This window comes from Filobasidium floriforme (genome assembly GCF_021052385.1).
Source record: "Filobasidium floriforme strain CBS 6241 chromosome Unknown HD553scaffold_25, whole genome shotgun sequence".
NCBI lineage: Eukaryota > Fungi > Basidiomycota > Tremellomycetes > Filobasidiales > Filobasidiaceae > Filobasidium > Filobasidium floriforme.
The window spans coordinates 194,419-213,455 of record NW_025763646.1 but is presented as its reverse complement, the minus strand read 5'-3'; the positions used below and the strand labels follow the sequence as shown (position 1 = coordinate 213,455).

Here is a 19,037-nt window from a genome sequence, read left to right as displayed (position 1 = left end):
ACAAAACCGACTCTGGTGCCGACTGCGCTTTGTTTCGACCACTTCCGACCAACCCTGATGGATCGCCTTTGTCTGAAGCCAAGTACCGCGAGGAGATCGAGCAACGCAACAAGGCAGCCAAGAAGGACCTCAAAGCCAAGTGACAGCATACTTAATAGAGTTCGGCATCGCATGGATATCTTCCAGGCTTACAGTCAGATGCAATGGACATTTTATTTTTCGCTAGACTAGATCTTGGGGTATAGCATTAGATCTTAGCACTTGAGACTTCTCGTAATGTAATGGGTATTCTTGTAACGGGCCACGGGTTTGTAGAGATGTCAGGTTCCACTAACGTCATACGTGTCAGCCTCGGCCCAGCGCGACATCTCAATAAATTTCGTCGACTTTTGAATCTATCTCACTCTCTACGTTTGTCTGCGTCCGAATCTGTCCATATCGTTCGTCTCGATCGAGAGGTAGTTTCTTGAACTTCAACCTACATCGTCGTCATAGTCAACACCGTAAGACCACAGCTCGAACGAGAGCGAGGCTGCAGACTCCCGACAACCTAGGGCGGACCCATCAAACCTTTTCCTTCTCGGCGACGAACTGGTTCTCCTCATACCCGTATCCCTGTTATCGTAATCAGTACCGACCGATAAGACAAGGGGTATGGGCAATTTTAAAGAACCAATAGAGAGTCGATCGCATCTTCGGATGTCGATTGACGATACTTGATTTTCAGCTCTTACGCCCGGGATTCTCCCGCTATATGGCTATGGAACTCTACGAACAGGCAGACATCACTTGTAACTAAATAGCATTTCTCCATGAATCCATTCGCCTGTATCAACGGTCGCACGATATCTTGCCTGTGCCATCGGCATGCATATGATACATGTTCCTCGGGCCTACGCTACACCTGGATACAGTTTGCACGAACAACCACGGCTAAAGGCGGTCACTGGTAAAAGAATGCGACATTGAGCACGAGAAAGACGAGCAACGTCGGCCATGCCACCGACAGCGCATCCTTTGCGCTCCTCGCCAGTACCCCATGTCGTCCTCCTAACGCTCGACCGAGGATGATCAGCTGGTCACGACCTATCCACCGTTTCCAGCGAGATACCGGAGCCGAATCGAATACGAGCGCCATAACCGTCTTGTCCTTTGCCTTGGCCGCCGCTTGCCAATCGCTCATCCTCGATACCCGTCGATTCGCCTGGGGTCGCCTCATCGATCCCATTGGTGTGCCTGCGTGGCTCGGGGATTCGTCAGGCATCGACTGAAAGTACGACTGAGGCTCGCTAACCAACGGTCTGCCGTCTTCTGTCGGTGCGAGCGTGTTGGCATAAGACGTCTGTCGGGGTCGAGGGGTTTGACCAAAGTAAAGGGCTTCCGAATTGGGGCTGTTCCCACCCGAAGTATCGTCTTCCTCCATGATCAACGCTTCTGACCGAGGACTGCCCAGCGGCGAGACGGGCGCGCTCTTGGTGATCCGCCTGATCGGTGCCAAACTCGGCGGTCTCGATCGAGATCCAGTCGAGATGGTCTTCTCTATATTGGCCGGGCTCATGTGTAGATTGCTTGACGATCGCCTCGAGGGCAAGGTCAGGGGTACGACCAGCTCTCCCCGTTTAGCCGTACGTTCGGCTTGCAAATTGGTCGCACTTGGCGACCGACTGAGATTCGGCGACAGCGTCCTCGCGACTTTGCCTCCTGCTTGAGCGAACCCAGCTTTCCAACCTCCATGTCGATGCACGGCGTTCCGGAAATTGATCCAGCAGAGTACCAAGAGTGTCAAGATGCCCAGCGGCAAGTATCTCGCCGTGTAGATCTTGATCTGGTCAGGCAGGAAACACGGCATGTCGGCGTGCGTCCGATGAGGCAGGTTGAGAAGGTTGGGATCCGTCGGCGGAGGGATGAGGGAGAGGAGCTGGAATCCCGGTCGACGGATACCCATGGCCATCGAGAAGGCCTTGAGCGTGACCTCACGAACGCCGTTCGGATGTCGATAATCGCAATAATCATGATCGTCACCGCTACGAGAGAACGTTTGGATGTAAGCTTCTCGATTCTTATTTCCTATAATCGCGCTGGACCCACCTGTAGATGACACTCGGCTTGACATTATTCAAGAGGAACCTTGTTGTCTCGCTTCCCAACAAGTTTTGGTACCCGATCCCAGCGCCCTTCAAGATCCGACCCCGTTCTCTCAACGGACCACACGAGGCAGATTCGGGCCTCGCCAGTGGGATGTGTGTGATCAAGATTCTCGGATCTTGCGGCTTGGCTGCGAGTTGAACAGAGAACGACCAACGTCAGCATTTCACCTCGCAATCGCGCCCACGTGCCTTGACTTGTTTGACACTAGTCAACTTACCTTCTCCTAGCGATTTGACAAACTCGATCACCCCGCCCGGTACACCCTCCCACTCGCCCAACTGGACCTCGGCCGCATACCTCCGGTAATCTTCTTCGACCAAGCTCGGAGCGTCGAGCATGATGAACGTATGATTGGCTATCGAGACTAGCTCGTTGGGTTTCGAAAAGCTGCGAAGCGGGGCGTATGTAATGAGGTCAGGTTGGGTCAGCTACACACGGTAAGCAGGACCGTAGATTTCAGAATGACGCGGGTACTGACTGGTCTGCGAATCGTTGTTTCGAATGCGGGCTAAATAGCCGGTTCGGTCCGAGTCCCTGGGTAGCCCGAGCAGATCATCACCATGATCAGCCTCGATCTCGCTCGTGACCTGGACCTCGAAACTCGACTATCGTGCTCCGACTCACCACGTCATGATTCCCGGCAACGTACCACATCCCGACCCCCTCGCCGACCCTAAAGATCCCCCTAAACCTCGCCAAATAAGCCTCGTACTCATCCTCCCCAAAGACCCCTCTTCCCCAATCCATCATGTCCCCGACCATGATCACCCCATCCACCTTGCCCAGTCTCAACGCGACGTTCCAAGATTTCCTCATGTAGAGGTCTATTATCCACGTAGAGACGGTTTGGAGGATGGGATGACGGGTTGGGTAAGAGAGGAGCGGGTGAGGGATTTGAGGGTCCGCAAGGATGAGGATGTGGGTAGATTCGGGCGGGGTAGGGTTGAAATTTGATCTTGAGGACGAGGACGAAGAGTCGAGAGAAGTAGATGTTGCGATATGGAGGCTCGAGTCGGGGAATTTGCAATCCGAGACCGAGTGGAAGAACTATCGTTTGATCAAAATAAAGCGGTACATGCGAGAAAGATGTCAGTCACGATATGGATGAGATGTGATTGATACGGCTGATCGTAGGAGCTACTGAGGACTCGGAGCACTCACCACGCCGACCTCGTACCAGATGACGAGCACGATCCACCCAAATCTCATGCCGAGCAGGACAAACACCTTGGACTTCCACCTCGACCTCCCTCTTCCCGTCACACCGCGCTCCCTGTCCCTATTCTTATCGCCGTCCCGCTCTTTCTCGTAACCATATCCATGTCCGTTTCCAGCCTCGATACCACCGAAATGGTTGCTGGCATTCGGACCTAATGAAGAGAACCCTAAGCCTCCCGCACTCGTCCCCGAGGTATAATCCGTCAATACGTTTCCAGCCGAACTTCGTCGGCTCGAACTGCCTGACGGTGGGGACGAATACGTGTTTGAATTTGAATGCGCGTATGGATATGTGTTCGAATTGTAGTTCGGGTTGTAGTTTTGGTTGTGATTATAGTTGTGTTGCGGGATGGACCGTTTCTCAGGATCATGATTGTCGTAGACGTGGTGGTGGTGTTGATTGGAATTCGCCGAAAAGTCTTGACCGAGGTGTTTTGTGGGCATGATCGCGAGCGTTCTTTGCTTGCTGATTCCAAGATATGCCCGAGTGAAGTAGCTAAGCGATCAGACCAGTCCCAAGATGTCAAGTGGTCGACACTATTTGGTCTGGTTTGAACTGTTTGAACTGTTTGTCCAGATCGAGAAAGAGCTAGGAGAGTCATCTTCCCCAACACATGGCTCATCAATAGCGCTAACTTGGTGTCGGTCGGATGCTATTATCTGCTTCCGACAACGTCGAAGAGGGCACTTCCGACGGCGTGATCGTCATGAAGAAATCATCTGCAGCTGCAGACAGTTAGTAGTCGTGAGACCTCGACATTCTGATGTCAGACCAGAAGCGGCCGATGGGCACAACCAGGAAATCATGGTAAGCGAGCGTTCCGGTATCAGCATCACCCAGGTTCAAGAATTCGCATGAAAATCAAGTTCGGTGCACACGGACGATCATGTTCGCTATCGATTCCGGCTCTACACCTATCGTACGGTATCACCCGCTTTTATAGCTTGTCGTCAGGACACACATGGCCCACACTTCCTAACGAACTCTGGAGCTGATACCAGAGTCTAGACGTCTCACGCCGGAGCTGTATGACCCTTCTCGTCCGAATGTCCGAGATCCCGCGAAGGCTGGACGAGCGAACGTATCCGTTGTTTGAGCGTCTTCAACTGTATTCGACGCGACACATCCCAGCAACATGTTCCGTCAGCATACACATACATCTCAACGCGAGAGACGAAGAAAGCTGTACTGACCTCAGGGAACCCCCCCTCGATCTTCCTATCCGAGACCAAAACCCATCCATCCTCCTTGACCACGACCCCCTCGGGAACCTTCATCTTCGACTTCCCATCTTCACCTTCTCCGTTCGGCAAGCTTAGATTGTTCATCCACACCCTGAAACGACCGGCGTTCTCCACAGAGGGGAGGATGGTGATACTCGCCAACGTCGGGCTGGGGAAGGTCAGGAAGAGTTCGGTTTGGATCCAGGTTGCTCGGGGTGCCCTGTAGGTTCGAGAGTTTCGGTATTTGCAACGATTAATCAGCCTTGATCGATGCGAGTAAGGCAGAACGAAGAGGTCTATTCACCATCGACACTAAGACGACACGCAGCAAAGTACAGGTCAGCTCCCGACTCGCCCAAGTTACGCTACGCCTCCCTAGCGAACTGTTGATCTCCGCCTACAATACCCTGGCATGCATATCGGACCTCAGAGACTCACCCTATCACAGTACTCGATATACACGTTCGGTCCGACCGCAAGACTCGGCGGTGAGAACGTCGCCGCGTTCATGAGGTCCTCGCCTTCCGGGTCGCATGGTTGTCCCGATTGTCCTTGCCCCGTCTTCTCCGCAAGGTCGGTCGAGGGCTCTGGAGCTGTTATTCTGGGGTCAGTCGTGGGGCTCATTCCTTTGCTAGATGTAAAGATGGCGGTGCTTGTGTGATGGTTGATATGGTTGCTTGATCAAGTGCAGGAGCGCAGCACCAAAGTGAAAGTCGTGTTGCGTGTTGGTAATCTCGAGCCATGGAAGATCGGCTTCGTCCGGAAGCGGATGGGCGTCGAGAAAGATATCATCGTCGTTTATCGTCAGATCGCATATGGTTTGCGTACAGCATCGCAATGAGCGCAATGTACAATGTCAGGTTTAACATGATCGACACACTAATGCTTATCGCTGGACGGTACAATTACATGGATGACAAAAGGACCGACCCGCGACCCGTAATTACATGACCGTCGAGGCGAACCGAATTTTGCTCGAAAATCGAGTCCTTCATACCTTGAATCGAAATCGTCCCTGACCATCTGCTCGTCCGTCTTGATCTTGTCGTCCTCTTCGATTCGTTCAACCTCCTAGACGTTCTCGGGACCGACATCTTTGATCTCGGCGTCCTTGCCTAAAAACCTCTCCAGAGCCGGGGGAACCTTTCTGTCTTTGGCGGCAGGGAGGTCGACGAGGATCGCGCATGCCGTGTAGCAGGTACTGGCCATCGCCTGGAAAGGGAAGGTCCTCGTAGAACAGCGTGGAACCACGGCAAAGTCGAGGTCGGATTGAGATCGCGTGGCGAGAAGTCGATGTAAAGGTGAAAGTTTGTCAACACTCATGAACCCGATCGATCTTGAATTACTTTCACAAAGGCTCGGCCACTACTCACTTCGTTGCCGTACGCAACATAGGGATGAAGCGAGTCGTACAAGCTAGGCTTGGCGATCCAGACGACATCCGGCCGAACTTGACATCCCCAGTCCAACAGCGTATCGAAAAGGTTTGAAATCTCGCATTGTAACTTTAGGAACTCGGTCTCCTCAGCAAGCACGAGGTCGGCGTAAAAGTACCAGGATGACGGAGCGAGCTCGATCTCACTAGGCTGCGTCTTCTCGCCCTGCTTCTTGTAGACCTGGAACTCGTGGGCCCTGTTTCCTTGCCAATCTCGATCCCGCTCGTAACTTTGACCATCAAAGACCGCCTTGAACTTGAAACTGAGCCCACACTGCTTGAGCACGCTCAACAGGGTCCTATCGATACCCTTCAAGCGATCCTCGAGCCCCTTTAATTTGACAGCTCCTCAATCCCCCGCGTAGGCGTGTCGGAGGCCGAATCCAAGGGTAGCGCCTCTGGGGAAGAAGTTCTTTGCGTTCTTCGGGTCAAACAACCTCGAGAACAAGGCCAACATCTCATTGGCCCTGCTATCTCCGAGTAGGAAGCCCTTGGCGGGATCTCCCATTGCAAATTCAGGCTGGACAGCGGGAGGATCGTAGTAGAAGACATCGTATGCCAGGGTGACGCGCGATCCGGATGTTACGGGCAAGACCTCGTGCTCACAGTCGGAGTAGAGGAAACACCAGCCAATGGACCCGACTCCGGTTTCGGTATCAAGGACCTGATTTGCCCAGTCCACGTTGATCTGGGCAGCATCTTGTCGTATGACGAGGTCGCCTCCGGTGAACTTGGACGGCAAGCAAAAGGTGAGAGTGCCGAGGTGAGAGGATCCCCGAGGCGTGCTACGAAAAGAGTCCCATCGAAAACGAGGCGAACCCGCGTCTCGATTGTCAGCCACTGTTATAGCATCCGCGGTACGCGTATCGCACACCCGCGTCGGGTAGTTTTACAGGGACCTCCGAGGGGAGTTCCCGTACGGAGTATATCTAGAACACCCCCTATGTGTTTACTGTAATGTAGTACTAGTTGTACTACATCCGTTATTACATTCATTACCTTACCCTTACCTTCTAGTCCCGTGTGATACTATTCCAGGCTTGCAGGCAAGCCTAATAGAATAACGGATCTACAAACTTCACCCCGACTAGAAACCCCTACGCGATGAACACTTCGTTCACCCAGTGTTTCCGTCCCGATGGGACCCCCCAAGGAATCCCGCCAGGGATCTCGCCTGTGCTGTCCGAGGATGGACAAAGCCAGCAGGTAGATGGGGAGGGAAGGTTTTTGTGGTTGCGATCGACGGACTCCGGAACGGAGACCACCGCAAACGAATTGCGGGTGTTTGCCAACCAGCAACCTCAAACGCAGGCCACGCCGGCCAACAACATGGGAACGGTCCCCCCACAAGCGGTACCAACTTCTCCTGCGAGCAATCCCGCAGCCACCTTGACTCCCGCTGCCGCCGCGCCGGACTTGAATGCCCTCTTTCAATTGATGTCCAACATGCAAGTCCAGGTGCTGGAGTTGGCGAGGGCAAGGGAGTCGCGGTCGTCGTCGGACGAGGCCCGGGCCAAACTGTTTAAGTTCGGAACGCCGGACAAGTTCGATGGCAGCAAGAAGGAGAAGGTCCGAGGGTTCCTGGACCAAAGCAACCGGGAATTCGAGGTCAAACCGGGCGTCTACGTTACTGACCGCCTGAAGATGATGTACGCGGAGTCGTACATGGAAGGACAGGCCGCCGACTGGGCTCGGGAGTACTCCACGGGTCGAGTGCCGGCTACCTGGGAGCAGTTCGAGCAACTGCTCATCTCCACTTATGGTGGAGGACGAAATATCGCGGCAACCGAGGCCGAATTAGTTCACTTAAGGCAGGGCACCAAGAGCCTCGCGACGTACATCACCGAGTACAACGACCTCTTGGCCCTCCTCCCCAACGTCTGCGAATATTCTCGCCGGATGCTGTTCAGGGCCAACCTGAACCAAGCGTTCAAAGACGCCATCGTCCCTATGCCGGGCCAAGAAACAATGACCCTGGCGGAATTCCAAATGGAATGCCGCCGGTACGAAGATCAGGCGGACGCCAGAAGGCATATGTCCTCGGGAAACCGCTACAACTCGGGCGGTAACCGACAAGCGAGTAACCACTCCGCTCCTCGTAACCCCGTTGTGGTCAATACCCCCGTTGCGACTCCTACCCCCGCCGCCAACACTTCCACCGCTGCTCCCATGGAACTCGATGCGGGCAGGATGAGGCGGAACGACCCCTGCTACCGGTGTTTCCAACACGGTCATGTAGCCGTCAATTGCCCCAACCAGAGGGTCCCTGCCCCTGCTTGGTTCAAGGGTAGGAACAACGGTCGGATGAACGTCTCTGGTGCCCGGGTGCAACCCGTCGAGACCGTCCCGGAGGGAGGTTGGGAAGCCGAGCTTGCGAGGCAGAACGGAGAGCAGCCTTTGCTCTGGACCCCGACTGATTAGACGTACGGTTGTGTTGTTATTGGCTCATCATTTGTTGTACCCCCACGGCAGGCCCGGCGGGGATGTTTTTATCACCATTCACTTTTTCAAACACTCGACTTCACAGTTACTACGAGAAATACACCCACCAAAGTATACGCCATCAAAAGGTAACTGTACAAGAAGTACAATACGAAACATGTCCCTCGCGAGGAGTAAACGCACATTACTGAAGAACACAACCTGAAACAAGTCCCTCGCGAGGAGTAAACGCACAAGTCCCTGGCGAGGAGTGAAACGCACAAGTCCCTCGCGAGGAGTAAACGCACATAGAGAGAGGAAGGTGAAGTCGGGACTCTATTATGGTATATCAAAAATACAAGAGAAAAAGAGACCCCGACGTAAAAACAACCCGGAGAATACAAACACGACAAAACCCCAAAAGACCCGGAAACCACTCACTCGTCGCCTTCCGAAGCGGCGACGACCTTCTTCTTCTTCCTCTTGCCGGCGGCGGAAGTCGGCGTCGGGGACGGAGGAGGGGAAGGCGTAGGGGTGCGGAGGACGTCGGCGTCGTACGCCTCGCCGACCGGTCCGTCAGCAGCGACGGGGGGTTCTCCAACATCCTCACCATGCCCTTCGAAGAGGAAGTCCCGGTAGGACTTGTCCTCGTCCCACGCGTCACGATCGGGGATGGTGACGGTCCCGTTTTCGTTGGCGACGTACGGGTGCTTTCGGCACCACGACAGGAAGTACCTCTTGCGGTACTTGTCCTTGACAGCGAGCCAGGCGGGATAGCACCGGGTCTCTACAAGACAGTCGGTCTTGTTCGAAAGAAGGGGAAGGACCTACGCGAAAGGCGAACGTTAACTCCGAGGCAGATTTCCGCCGGGGGTCCAAAACGGAGCGACTGCTTACCATGAGATTCATGATCCTCTGGAGTTCGTCCGCGACGGCGATAGCCACCGGATGGGGGACGTTGGGGATCGTGAGGACCTCACACGCCGCTTGGTACCGGGTGCGGATACCGTAGGCCGGATCGAAAACCGTCATGAAGGTGGACGGCAAAGGGGCGCACTTGATGTTGGTTCCCCGGCAAGGGAAGCAGGAACTCCCCTGACCAGAGGATTTCCCCGCGTCCGGTAGGGGGTGGCGGCAAAAGAAAATGCCTTCGAGCTCCATCACGTTGTACCACCCTTTGACCCCATTTTCGGCGGAGAGGTGGAAGCGGTCCTCGTGACCGAAACAGTTGAGGCAGCACCACTTCCAGCCACCACGGTACTGAGCCTACGTACGCACGATTGGAATCAGCATACGACAACCCCACCGGAGAGAATAAAAGAAAAGAACAATACATACCATCAAACCGTCGAACCCCGCGACGTTTCCCTCCTTCCACAACTTCTTGAGGGAAGGGATGGAGATACTATCGGCCAAGAAGGCCGTACGAGCAAGTTCCTCGGTCTTAACTTGCTCCTCTGAAGGAGTGACCAGCATGTTAGCCACGGCGGACCCCACCAAGACGGATATCACTCACTCTCGCCGGCGGATTTGGTCTTGGGGTATACGAAACCCCTAGCCCGATCTTGCTCGAGCTTCGACGTCCCCCTCGGAGTCGACGGGGAGTACGGCTTATCGCCGTGGTTCTTGGTAGTCTTGGGAGTGACAGGCATGTTGAATAGAATAGGAAGGTAGGCAGGGGATAGATAGCGCAGGGGGGGTAAAGTGAGTAGTAGCGAAAGGTACCTACAACTTACTCCCCACTTCGCAAACGCGAACGCGAGCCCTTTTATACCCTACATCCTTGCTGCTACGGCGGCCCAAACAAAAGAAGAATTGCGGTACTAGCAACGAGAGCAACTAGAACAATACTATTGCTATGGATATGGGCATATGAAGAGAGGATATCGTACAGCAACAGCGGCATAGACGTCTACATCAGCGACGGTCTCCTTTGTTTACACCTCCCGAACAATGAGTCGGACATGCGCCCATCCGGATGTCCGCGCGAGGACAAAGAAAAGAACAACAACGAGACGCGCCCCATCGGGCCCGAAATTCGGGTATCCCTGTGAAACAGGCAGACGTGTGTAAGCGACGAACGCTTACCGGTGGGAAGGACGAAAGAAGAGAACAAAGGCGCCTACGTGAAACACGAGCGGCGCTGGCCGATCTGGAATCTCGGCCTAGGGGGGGGATCCTGTTATAGCATCCGCGGTACGCGTATCGCACACCCGCGTCGGGTAGTTTTACAGGGACCTCCGAGGGGAGTTCCCGTACGGAGTATATCTAGAACACCCCCTATGTGTTTACTGTAATGTAGTACTAGTTGTACTACATCCGTTATTACATTCATTACCTTACCCTTACCTTCTAGTCCCGTGTGATACTATTCCAGGCTTGCAGGCAAGCCTAATAGCCACCTCGATCGCATCTCACTTTTGTTGACAAGACATATAACGACTCACTCTCGATGAGGCTTGAAGAATCCGCCAGTAGCGTAGACGTTCAACTTGTGCAGCCTCGCCGTCAAGCGTTTATCCTCGAGTTTGAGTGTAGTAGGAAGAGTGTTCAAGACATTGGAAGCGTCGATCAAGTCGGCCGAGAGCGCAAAGTAGGGTGGCTACATATGCGAATTAGTTTTGAGATGCCAGTAACAGCACAAGACGGAATGCTTGCAAGGGAAGAATTCGGATGACAAGAAGAACGAGGTTGGGAAGGTTGACTGACCTTGATCTTGTGCGCTTGACGATAGGTCGGGTCGTAGACCGTCTCGCTTCCCTTTCCGTGCTGAGAAGGAAGCCCGGCGTGGTAGACCCTTTGTACATCTTCGGCCGAGAGGGGAAAATCGTAACTAGCGACCGCGGAACGAGTAGCCTGACCCTGTCGCTTGACGTACAAGGCTATCTTGCTGACATCGAGCTCGGAAGAACGAATGATCCCAGTAACGGCGAACGATGGCGCCTCCTTGGACTTGGCATCAGCAACATACTGTCGACGGAGAGCGAGCGAGGTGTTGTACTCTTGGGTCGAGGTGAATTTATGAGGACGCATGGTTGGGGGATATGTGAGCCAGGTTTGTGGCGATGGGGGATGTCGATTCGCATGGTCGGTGGGGCCATGATAATATTACTCTGACCCTTTTATACCTTTGGGCTCCCCAAGGTTCCCGGTCTAATCATCCTGGAGCAAAGCTGATTCAACCCCTTGCCCACTTGCCGCCTGCCAATAGCTACCAGCCAAGTTGACGCGGTCCCGGTTTAAATTGCACCTATGTGGAGTCATACCTAACGGGATATGCCATTATGGTCACCGTACATCGTAGACAGTGATAGAGTATGAATACAGGCTAATAGACGTAGAAAGTAGAATGTCCACATGGCCACATATACTTTACCGTACCAACAACACGATTTCTGCCATCTCGATCACTTGATCGCCGAGGCCAACGCAACAAATCACGTGATCAATCCTCTTTCGGAATTCCAGCCATTGGCCATTGTCAAAGTGGTATGAAGGTCTGTACACATCTATAGATTTGATTATGGCCCATGATACACCACACACATGCACATCTACCGATGTAGAAGGGTCGGTCGATACCGACGATCACACCCTGGCACGGTAAGCATCGACACCCGCGCGGAGTTGTTCGAGGAACACAAGGGTAAGGACCGTTTGCGGGCATAGACGGACCCTGTTGAGATCAAAACCCAGATTGAGTCAGTCCTGCACGTTCCCATTCCTGCCAGCGATCAGCTGTCTTGCTCACCAAGCGGCAGTCCAGCCTCGGAAGAAGAACTTGAGACCTTCTTGCTTGACGGCAGTCGTGATGATGGTGGGTATGCTGGCTCCGCCCTTGGCGGCCATCACTCTTGACTTGACGACATCAGCGGGAGCACAGATGGCTGATAGCGCGATATAGTTCACAGGTCAGCGAAACGATGCGTGGTTTATCCGCAACTCTTCTTGCACTTACTGGTAGCGACGGTCCCGGCCAAGAAACTAGCGCCAAACTGCAAGATCGGACCATCCCTCGACCCCTTGATGCCCAGCAACATCTTCTTGAACACGTCGTAGGAAGCCAACTGGGAAGCGTTCATCAAGATCGCTCGCACCTGTAACAGATAAAGGCATTCGTCAGCGTCTCATACCAAATGACGATGAACCCGACCGGTACAGGAATCGCCACTCACAGTGTTGGGCTGCCATCCACGGTAGAGAGCCAAGACACCTTCATCCTTGACAATCCTGTATAGTCCCTGGAAACAATTCCGGTACATGAACCTCTCTCCGATGGGTTTTGCTCGATCCGAAGCCATCCTGATCAACACGACCTCTATGCGGCGAGTCGACAATTAATCTCATCGCAATCAGTTTCCAATACGTTTCTGAAAAAATGACTTTCGACCTAAGCGGCCGGACTCACCAGCCGGTACACCCAACAACCCAGCCATTCCACCTGCAGCAGCACTGGCTCCGATCATCGAGACCAGACCCGGGTTGGGGGAGAGGAAATGGTTCTTGGCAAAGTCATACGCTCCGAAACGGAATGTCGAGTATGACAAGCTGGAGATATGAGTGACAAGATATCAGGTTTGGTTTAGCCCGGTAATCCTGGTACAGAGAAGATCCGCATAGATGGTGGAGGACTCACGCTCGGAGCATCGCAGCCGTCAATCCATCATACACTCCTCTTACTCCTGTAGCCCACCAAACGAACAAAAATCAATCGTTTCCGAATTTAGCGTCCTGCTTCGAGCTGCTGACCGACCCGCTCGTCGAAATTACTCTTGCTGCGAGGGCAATATACTCACCGTGCTGTTTGACGATCCCTCCAATGAACCCAATCGTGCTCTTATCGTTCGCCTTGGCAGTCTGCATCTGGACTTTTGTCAGGTCGAGAGGATGCCTGTTGGTATGGCATGAAACAAAGGGTCGAAGCGTTAATTCATAAGAGGAATACGTAGATGACGATGATAAACAGGTGGACTTGCGTGAAACATGTTGCCATGCCCGAAGCGAAACCTATGTCAGGAGGAAGAACGATATCCAGGTCAGTATATGTTTGCGGTAAATATAGCAGAGCGATAGGGCCAATTGCGATATTAAAATCGTACTTACCTCCGAGCCTGTTGGTCGTTTCACATAAGATAACGATCACATCCAGGCAGGTCCATGTGAAACGGTCAGGCGTCAACCGTAAAAATATAGATTGAGATGGGAACAGGCGAGTGCATCAGCTTCTGTCCAGAATCTGAAAGCAGTCGCACGAGCGCAGCTTCGAGGCCCATTCGAGCATCCCAGCTCAAAAAGAGCTCAAAGAGCTCATCCACCTTTAGCAACCTCGACGTACATGAAAGGATACGGCTTCTTTTGTCCTCCAACCGGTCTTGCCGGCTGGGCCGCTGTCCTGGCGACAGGGGGGAGTGCTGGTATCGACATGATTGGCTTTTCGAAACTTTTTTTGGGTCGTTCGGCGTTGCTTTCGCGGAGTAGCTGAGTGGGGGCCTAGACAGGGGTGATTGAGAGTGAGGACCAGACGGAGGGTATATCAACGAACGTGAAGAGAGTGAGACTATCGAGTTGTTGTCAAGGCAGTTGAAGGAGATTGTACGAGGGTTATGAAATTTCCAGATGTTGGTTGGTCGGTCGTTCAAGCCGACGCCGAACCTCTGCTCGCTTCGGTCCGGCAGCCATGTTTTCGAATATTTACGGTGTCACAAATCGAAATTACATCCAAAACACCCTGGCCAGACTTCTCCCGCAACTCACGACTACCGCCGCAGATTCCCGTAGACCCAGCACCAAGGTTCGACACGCGACAGGATGTCGATATTATAAGCGACCCGAAATACAATCGTATGTCATACGAACACCTTCCCTTTCTTCGATTGACGATTTGCGGCGGAGGTCAAAGCGATGTAGCGTGATCAAGCCGCGAGCGTAAGTAAACCTCAGCAAATACCAGCCAGTAGCAATGTCGAACGCTAATGACCTCAAAGGTGGTCCCAGGCTCGACCACTCCTCGACCGGACAGCATGAACTATATGGCAATAACAATAATGTTTTTACATCCACGTTCGATCGCACTGATACACCTGTTTGTTGTATACGAGAGGAGAGAGACACGACTCTATCCTCCCCTCGGCGAGGTAAAGAACGAGAAGAGAGAGAAGAGGCAAGGAAAAGGATGCAGGAAAGAAAAGGGTGAAACGGTATCCAGAGCAAGCATCGAAGCATACCCCTTGTCCGCGTTTACAGTCGGTACAGAGTTCTTGCTGCAACGTTCCAGCCGGCAGAGAGAGGGAGAGCGAAGTCGACATTCTTGCTCCAGGGGCCGGGTTCCGAGGGCGAGGAGATTAAGAGGTAGGTCGAAGGGGAAGTTTCGTTCATACACGCCAAAAGAGAGGCAAAGAGCAGTAAATGTTGGTCCAGAGATCCTCTCGTCATCTTGCGCATCTAAGAGAGTCGTCGGGTAGCAATTTTGGGTTGGGGAAGGGGGTTGTTGTTTTTTGGTATCTTCTATCTTCTTCGTCGGTCCCTCGCGCGGATGTTTTCCTTACATGTAAGGAGCGAATCCCTGCTGAGGAGCGAATCCGCCGAGGTTTCCGTTCTCGATGGGGACGATGCCCATGTTACCGATGGGTCCATCCTGCTGCTCGCCTGGTGCGGGAGCGTTGTATCCACCGGGTCCAAAGGCCGAATCGTTGCCGTTCTGGCCAGCGGGAGGGAATCCGCCCTGGTTACCGGCAAACTGACCGTGAGGCCCGCCAAATTGTTGTTGACCCATGTGCTGGAAACCCATGTCGTATCCACCACCCATGGCGCCCTGGTAACCACCGTACCCGCCCATACCCTGACCAGGTCCGGGCCCGTACATGTCGTTCATGGCGTTGTGGTGCATGTTGGGGTGACCGCCCATGTGGCGGGGGTGAGAGTAGTGACCCCCTCGACCGCCGTGGTTGCCGTGGTTGCCACCGTGTCCACCGTGACCGCCGTGCCCATACCCGTTGCCGTAGTTGTTCATGCCCAGGTTCATCATACCCTGTTGTCCCTGGTAACCGCCACCACCGCCACCGTTGTTACCGCCCGCGCTGCCCGGACCACCACCACCGTAGTGATCCTGGTGACCGTGTTGTTCACGCTGCAGCTTGGACTGAATTCGCTTGCCGTAAGGCGTGTTGCGGATCATGGGCAAGATGGGTCGGATGTGGTCGACAAGCTGCACAAGCGCGGAATATCATCAAGGGTGAGTAAAAAGCACTCGCTTGCAAAGACTCGGACATTGCACTCACAGCCATTCGTTGAGCGGGGTCAGCATAGTCCAAAGCAGTCTGGACGACATAGTTGGCAAACGAGTCGCGCAAAAGCTTCTCCAGTCGGCCTCGGCTCAAGAGCTCGGCGACCAAGATCTTTCGGAGCTCGGGGTCGGCCACACGGATGCACTATTCGGAAGCAGAACGGGTTAATTAGTCCTGCCTCGGAGAGTGTGACAGGAAGTCGGGCGACTCTAACCTTCTCAATGACGTTGGAGCTGAACTTTTGCACGGACAAGACACAGACGTTGCCGACGAATTGACGGATCAAAGGCTCGCTGAATCGGACGTCGTTCAAGTCCAAGACGTATTCTATGCAAAACGTCCAGTCGTGGCCGGTCGTCAGATTTTGAGAGAAACAGCATCGTATCAGCAAACGGCAAGCGACTTACGGACGACGTAGTTTCCGAAGGGGTCCTGTACCAGAGTCAACGCGTGGAAGGTGATTTCGGTGACGAGCTGCACACGCTGCGAGTCGGTAGCGTGGTCGATGCATCGCTGGAGGACGCAACATCCGTGTCGATGGGTAGCAACCTCGACGCAATGAGCGGCAACGGCGTTGTAAATGAACTGTAATGGCGAGTAGCAGCTTCAGATCAGCACGGAACCCACAAGCCATTCCTTTAAGCACACGCTTATTCGTGCTCACCTGGTTGTCCTCCGGGATCAGTCGGTTCAGACACTTCTGGATGACGTGGTTCCCGTTCAAATCCTTGATCAAGGCCACAACGTTCAAGCTAAGGGCAAGGATGATGCTCCTGATCTGGTTAGGCTGCCTAGGGTTGCTGAGGAAGTCGATCATCTTCTGGACGGCCCTGGTACCGTGCATGTTCAACGAGATGCCAACGAGATCGTTAGCAACCGATTCGCAGATGACGTTGCGCTGCTCCTCGGTCGAGTACTCCAAGAGCTTTTGACAGAGGTAGTTGCCGAAGGGGTCTGTCAAAGTTGCAAAGAAAAGCTCAGCCAGCGTGCTCAATGAGAGGTACACGACGATCGACCTGTTGCTTACCGGTCATGAGCTCCGGGAAGTGACCGTAAGTTTCCCTAAAGATCATATCCCTGTGCTCGGGAGCCTCCTCTTCCAGCTTCTTCTGCAGGTAACGACACCCGTGCTGGTCCTTAGAGAGGGACAAGATCTCGCCTTGCAGATCCTCCAATCGCATCCCGGCAAATCGGTTGTCTAGAAGATCACGAGGTGATATGTATAAGCTTCCCGCTCGTCACCTAACTCTGCTGTTAGGTCGACTCTGTGCGGGCGAAGACTCACACTCTCGCTCCATGTCGGCCTTCTTCGATCGCATACCCATCCCGCCTCCAGGGTAAAGCGCACCCGAACCAAAGTTGTCATCGTCGAACCCGTAGTTCTCGTAACCTCCGAACTGGTGTCCACCCAACGGAGCGATTCCGGGTGCCTCCATGCCGGCGTACAGAGGGTCGGGTTGGCCATAAGGCTTCTTGCCCTACGTGTCCCAAACAGTTACAAAGCAAAAAAAAAAACGAAGAACATCAGCAATACGCCCCTCAAGCCGATCAGGTGGTTCATAACCTCACCCTAGGTCCTCCAGCAAGAGGGCCGAATCCAGCAGGTCCGACCTTTTGGAACGCCTTTGCCAAATCCGGGTTGGAGAACCCTCTTTGACTAGCGGAGAGACCCTCGAGCGCCTGTCCTCCAGCGATCCCTGCAGTAGGGGGTCCGTTTTTCCTGAAACTCGACAGACCTCCGAGATTTCCGGGGTTCAAAGGCGCACCGGGGGTACCGGGAACGGAACGGCTGGGCATAGGAGGCAGCGAGGCGATCGAGGCCGACATGTCCGCTCCACCGGCGTTGGGACCGGTAGGAGATTCACGTCGAGAGACGTTGGCGCTGACAGCGGTCCCGTTCGGGGCACTGTTGTTGTTGTTACCAGTGCCGTTGCTCGAGACCTGACCGCTGACGTTTCCGGCAGCGGTGGAAGCCTGGGCGGAACCAGCAGCAGCGTCGTTGGCCGACTTCGGGACGCCAGAGAATTGAGGCCATTCCGAGGTCTTCAAGCCGGTGTCAAACGGACGGTGGGGGAATCGCTGGTTGGTCTGAGCCAGAGGTGCCAGGTCGAGCGCGGCGGACGAGGTGGAGATCTTGGAGTTCTGCGTCATCTAACCGAATCAGCATGTCGCCTATCGAAAAGAATGTGGTCTCGTGACCGGAAAGGCCGCTCGACTCACCTTGCCAGCCTCCCTCGCGCCGGCCGGTACGAAACCTTCATCCTCGTTACCCAAGTTCAAAAAGTTGACCGAGTCTGCCCAGACGACCGATAACATCCAGCAACGACCATCAATCATTCCATCAGCTAACATCCTGCAAGCGCTCGTATCGAGTCAACCGCATTCGAAACTCACCCCTGGCTCCTTCAGCACCGACATCCTCCTCCCGTCCCTCTCCGACCTGACCCGTACTCAAACTGAGCTTGTCCAACCCGAAAGTCTCTCCTCCAGTTGCAGCTCCTGCAGGGGCCATAGCGCTCGTCCTCCTGCTCCCCGGCATGCTCTTCGCACCCAAGCCGACCGACTCGGAAGACCCCTGAGCTCCGTTGGCTCCGAGGTTGAACCGGGATTTGCCCTGGGTCGAGGGAGATCCGTTGATTCCAGGGAGGGTGGATTGCCGGTTAGGAGAAGGAGACTTCAACTCGCTCCCGTTCGGAGCAGAGGTCGAGTTGGTGCTGGTTGCAGGCTCGACAGTTGAGACCTTGTCCTCCGACCCGGACTTGGGTTTGACATCTTCCGATTTTGAAGCCATGGTTGTCGTTCGTATCGAAGTTTTCAGAACCGGTTGATCGTCCTGATCACTCGTCTAGCTCGAGCTAAGCTTTTTTCTGAAAGACTTGTTCAAGATGTGTAGAAAAGAAGGACGAGCTAGCGATTGCGAGCTTGACTATCTTATCTCCTGATCGTTCGGGGAAGAACGTCCTGCTCGGTGTGTAGTTCAATGACGATGATGAAAGGAAGGTATCCCTTTCCTTTGGTATCCTCGACAATAGTCCTTTTCCTGGGATGGGTCGTAGCGAGAGTAGCCCTTGCAACGTAAAAGTTACTATGCGCTTGTTGTGTTTGTTCGCTCGACCTCGGGAAAGAGGTGTGTGTCGATTTGGGAATGAATGTAAAGCTAATTTACAGACGCAGCTATTCAGAAGCGTCGACGGAGGATTAAGAAAGAAGCGTGGTGGATGGCTAGACCTCTAGAGTGGTGGTTGTATAGCTGAGGATTGTTGCTCGAAGCGACTTCTCTCTGGCTCACTGCACTGCCTGGCTCGCGC

The 19,037-nt window shown here is 53.9% G+C and overlaps 6 protein-coding genes across 6 annotated transcripts; all 6 read right to left on the bottom strand.

Annotated features, from left to right (window-relative positions):
- Window positions 1–839: 839 nt before the first annotated feature.
- Window positions 840–3,925, bottom strand: HD553DRAFT_318677 (Metallo-dependent phosphatase-like protein). Its single transcript, XM_046180914.1, has 6 exons — window positions 3,310–3,925; window positions 2,773–3,195; window positions 2,627–2,682; window positions 2,366–2,535; window positions 2,089–2,275; window positions 840–2,024 (listed from the first exon to the last, which is right to left on the bottom strand). The coding sequence occupies exons 1-6, from the start codon at window positions 3,808–3,810 to the stop codon at window positions 944–946; spliced, it is 2,418 nt and encodes an 805-aa protein (XP_046033334.1). The 5' UTR covers window positions 3,811–3,925; the 3' UTR covers window positions 840–943.
- Window positions 3,926–4,120: 195 nt separating this feature from the next.
- On the bottom strand, window positions 4,121–5,424 carry HD553DRAFT_318675 (Rdx family-domain-containing protein). Its single transcript, XM_046180913.1, has 4 exons — window positions 5,029–5,424; window positions 4,895–4,902; window positions 4,561–4,810; window positions 4,121–4,473 (listed from the first exon to the last, which is right to left on the bottom strand). The coding sequence occupies exons 1-4, from the start codon at window positions 5,212–5,214 to the stop codon at window positions 4,381–4,383; spliced, it is 537 nt and encodes a 178-aa protein (XP_046033333.1). The 5' UTR covers window positions 5,215–5,424; the 3' UTR covers window positions 4,121–4,380.
- Window positions 5,425–6,374: 950 nt separating this feature from the next.
- HD553DRAFT_277388 (uncharacterized protein) lies at window positions 6,375–6,812 on the bottom strand (the record flags this gene model as incomplete). Its single annotated transcript, XM_046177996.1, has 1 exon — window positions 6,375–6,812. A coding segment is annotated over one exon (438 nt), but the record flags the coding sequence as incomplete, so codon positions are not given.
- Window positions 6,813–10,889: 4,077 nt separating this feature from the next.
- On the bottom strand, window positions 10,890–11,479 carry HD553DRAFT_345621 (uncharacterized protein; the record flags this gene model as incomplete). The annotated part of the gene is made up of 2 exons (XM_046183106.1): window positions 10,890–11,048; window positions 11,156–11,479. The coding sequence occupies 2 exons, from the start codon at window positions 11,477–11,479 to the stop codon at window positions 10,890–10,892; spliced, it is 483 nt and encodes a 160-aa protein (XP_046033331.1).
- Window positions 11,480–11,723: 244 nt separating this feature from the next.
- HD553DRAFT_318671 (mitochondrial carrier domain-containing protein) lies at window positions 11,724–14,116 on the bottom strand. The gene is made up of 10 exons (XM_046180912.1): window positions 13,782–14,116; window positions 13,550–13,557; window positions 13,423–13,453; window positions 13,243–13,337; window positions 13,083–13,128; window positions 12,855–12,994; window positions 12,622–12,764; window positions 12,405–12,543; window positions 12,198–12,333; window positions 11,724–12,122 (listed from the first exon to the last, which is right to left on the bottom strand). Exons 1-10 carry the CDS (start codon window positions 13,868–13,870, stop codon window positions 12,035–12,037), a joined length of 915 nt encoding a protein of 304 aa, XP_046033330.1. The 5' UTR covers window positions 13,871–14,116; the 3' UTR covers window positions 11,724–12,034.
- Window positions 14,117–15,335: 1,219 nt separating this feature from the next.
- On the bottom strand, window positions 15,336–18,280 carry HD553DRAFT_257129 (armadillo-type protein; the record flags this gene model as incomplete). Its single annotated transcript, XM_046177364.1, has 10 exons — window positions 15,336–15,650; window positions 15,724–15,873; window positions 15,944–16,056; window positions 16,137–16,314; window positions 16,394–16,683; window positions 16,757–16,927; window positions 17,015–17,201; window positions 17,299–17,862; window positions 17,950–18,023; window positions 18,124–18,280. Coding segments are annotated over 10 exons (2,199 nt in total), but the record flags the coding sequence as incomplete, so codon positions are not given.
- Between the last annotated feature and the right edge of the window lie 757 nt (window positions 18,281–19,037).

What these genes read in the sequence shown, in the direction of transcription:
- HD553DRAFT_318677 (XM_046180914.1), bottom strand. Translation starts at nt 3,810, where the DNA reads ATGCCCACAAAACACCTCGGTCAAGACTTTTCGGCGAATTCCAATCAA. An exon ending in TCTGGTACGAGGTCGGCGTG is followed by an intron (nt 3,196 to 3,309) that starts GTGAGTGCTCCG and finishes ATCAAACGATAG; the next exon opens with TTCTTCCACTCGGTCTCGGA. An exon ending in AAGCCGAGTGTCATCTACAG is followed by an intron (nt 2,025 to 2,088) that starts GTGGGTCCAGCG and finishes GTTCTCTCGTAG; the next exon opens with CGGTGACGATCATGATTATT.
- HD553DRAFT_318675 (XM_046180913.1), bottom strand. Translation starts at nt 5,214, where the DNA reads ATGAGCCCCACGACTGACCCCAGAATAACAGCTCCAGAGCCCTCGACC. An exon ending in TCGAGGGGGGGTTCCCTGAG is followed by an intron (nt 4,474 to 4,560) that starts GTCAGTACAGCT and finishes CGTCGAATACAG; the next exon opens with TTGAAGACGCTCAAACAACG.
- HD553DRAFT_318671 (XM_046180912.1), bottom strand. Translation starts at nt 13,870, where the DNA reads ATGTCGATACCAGCACTCCCCCCTGTCGCCAGGACAGCGGCCCAGCCG. An exon ending in GTTGTTGGGTGTACCGGCTG is followed by an intron (nt 12,765 to 12,854) that starts GTGAGTCCGGCC and finishes CTCGCCGCATAG; the next exon opens with AGGTCGTGTTGATCAGGATG. An exon ending in CGAGGCTGGACTGCCGCTTG is followed by an intron (nt 12,123 to 12,197) that starts GTGAGCAAGACA and finishes TGATCTCAACAG; the next exon opens with GGTCCGTCTATGCCCGCAAA.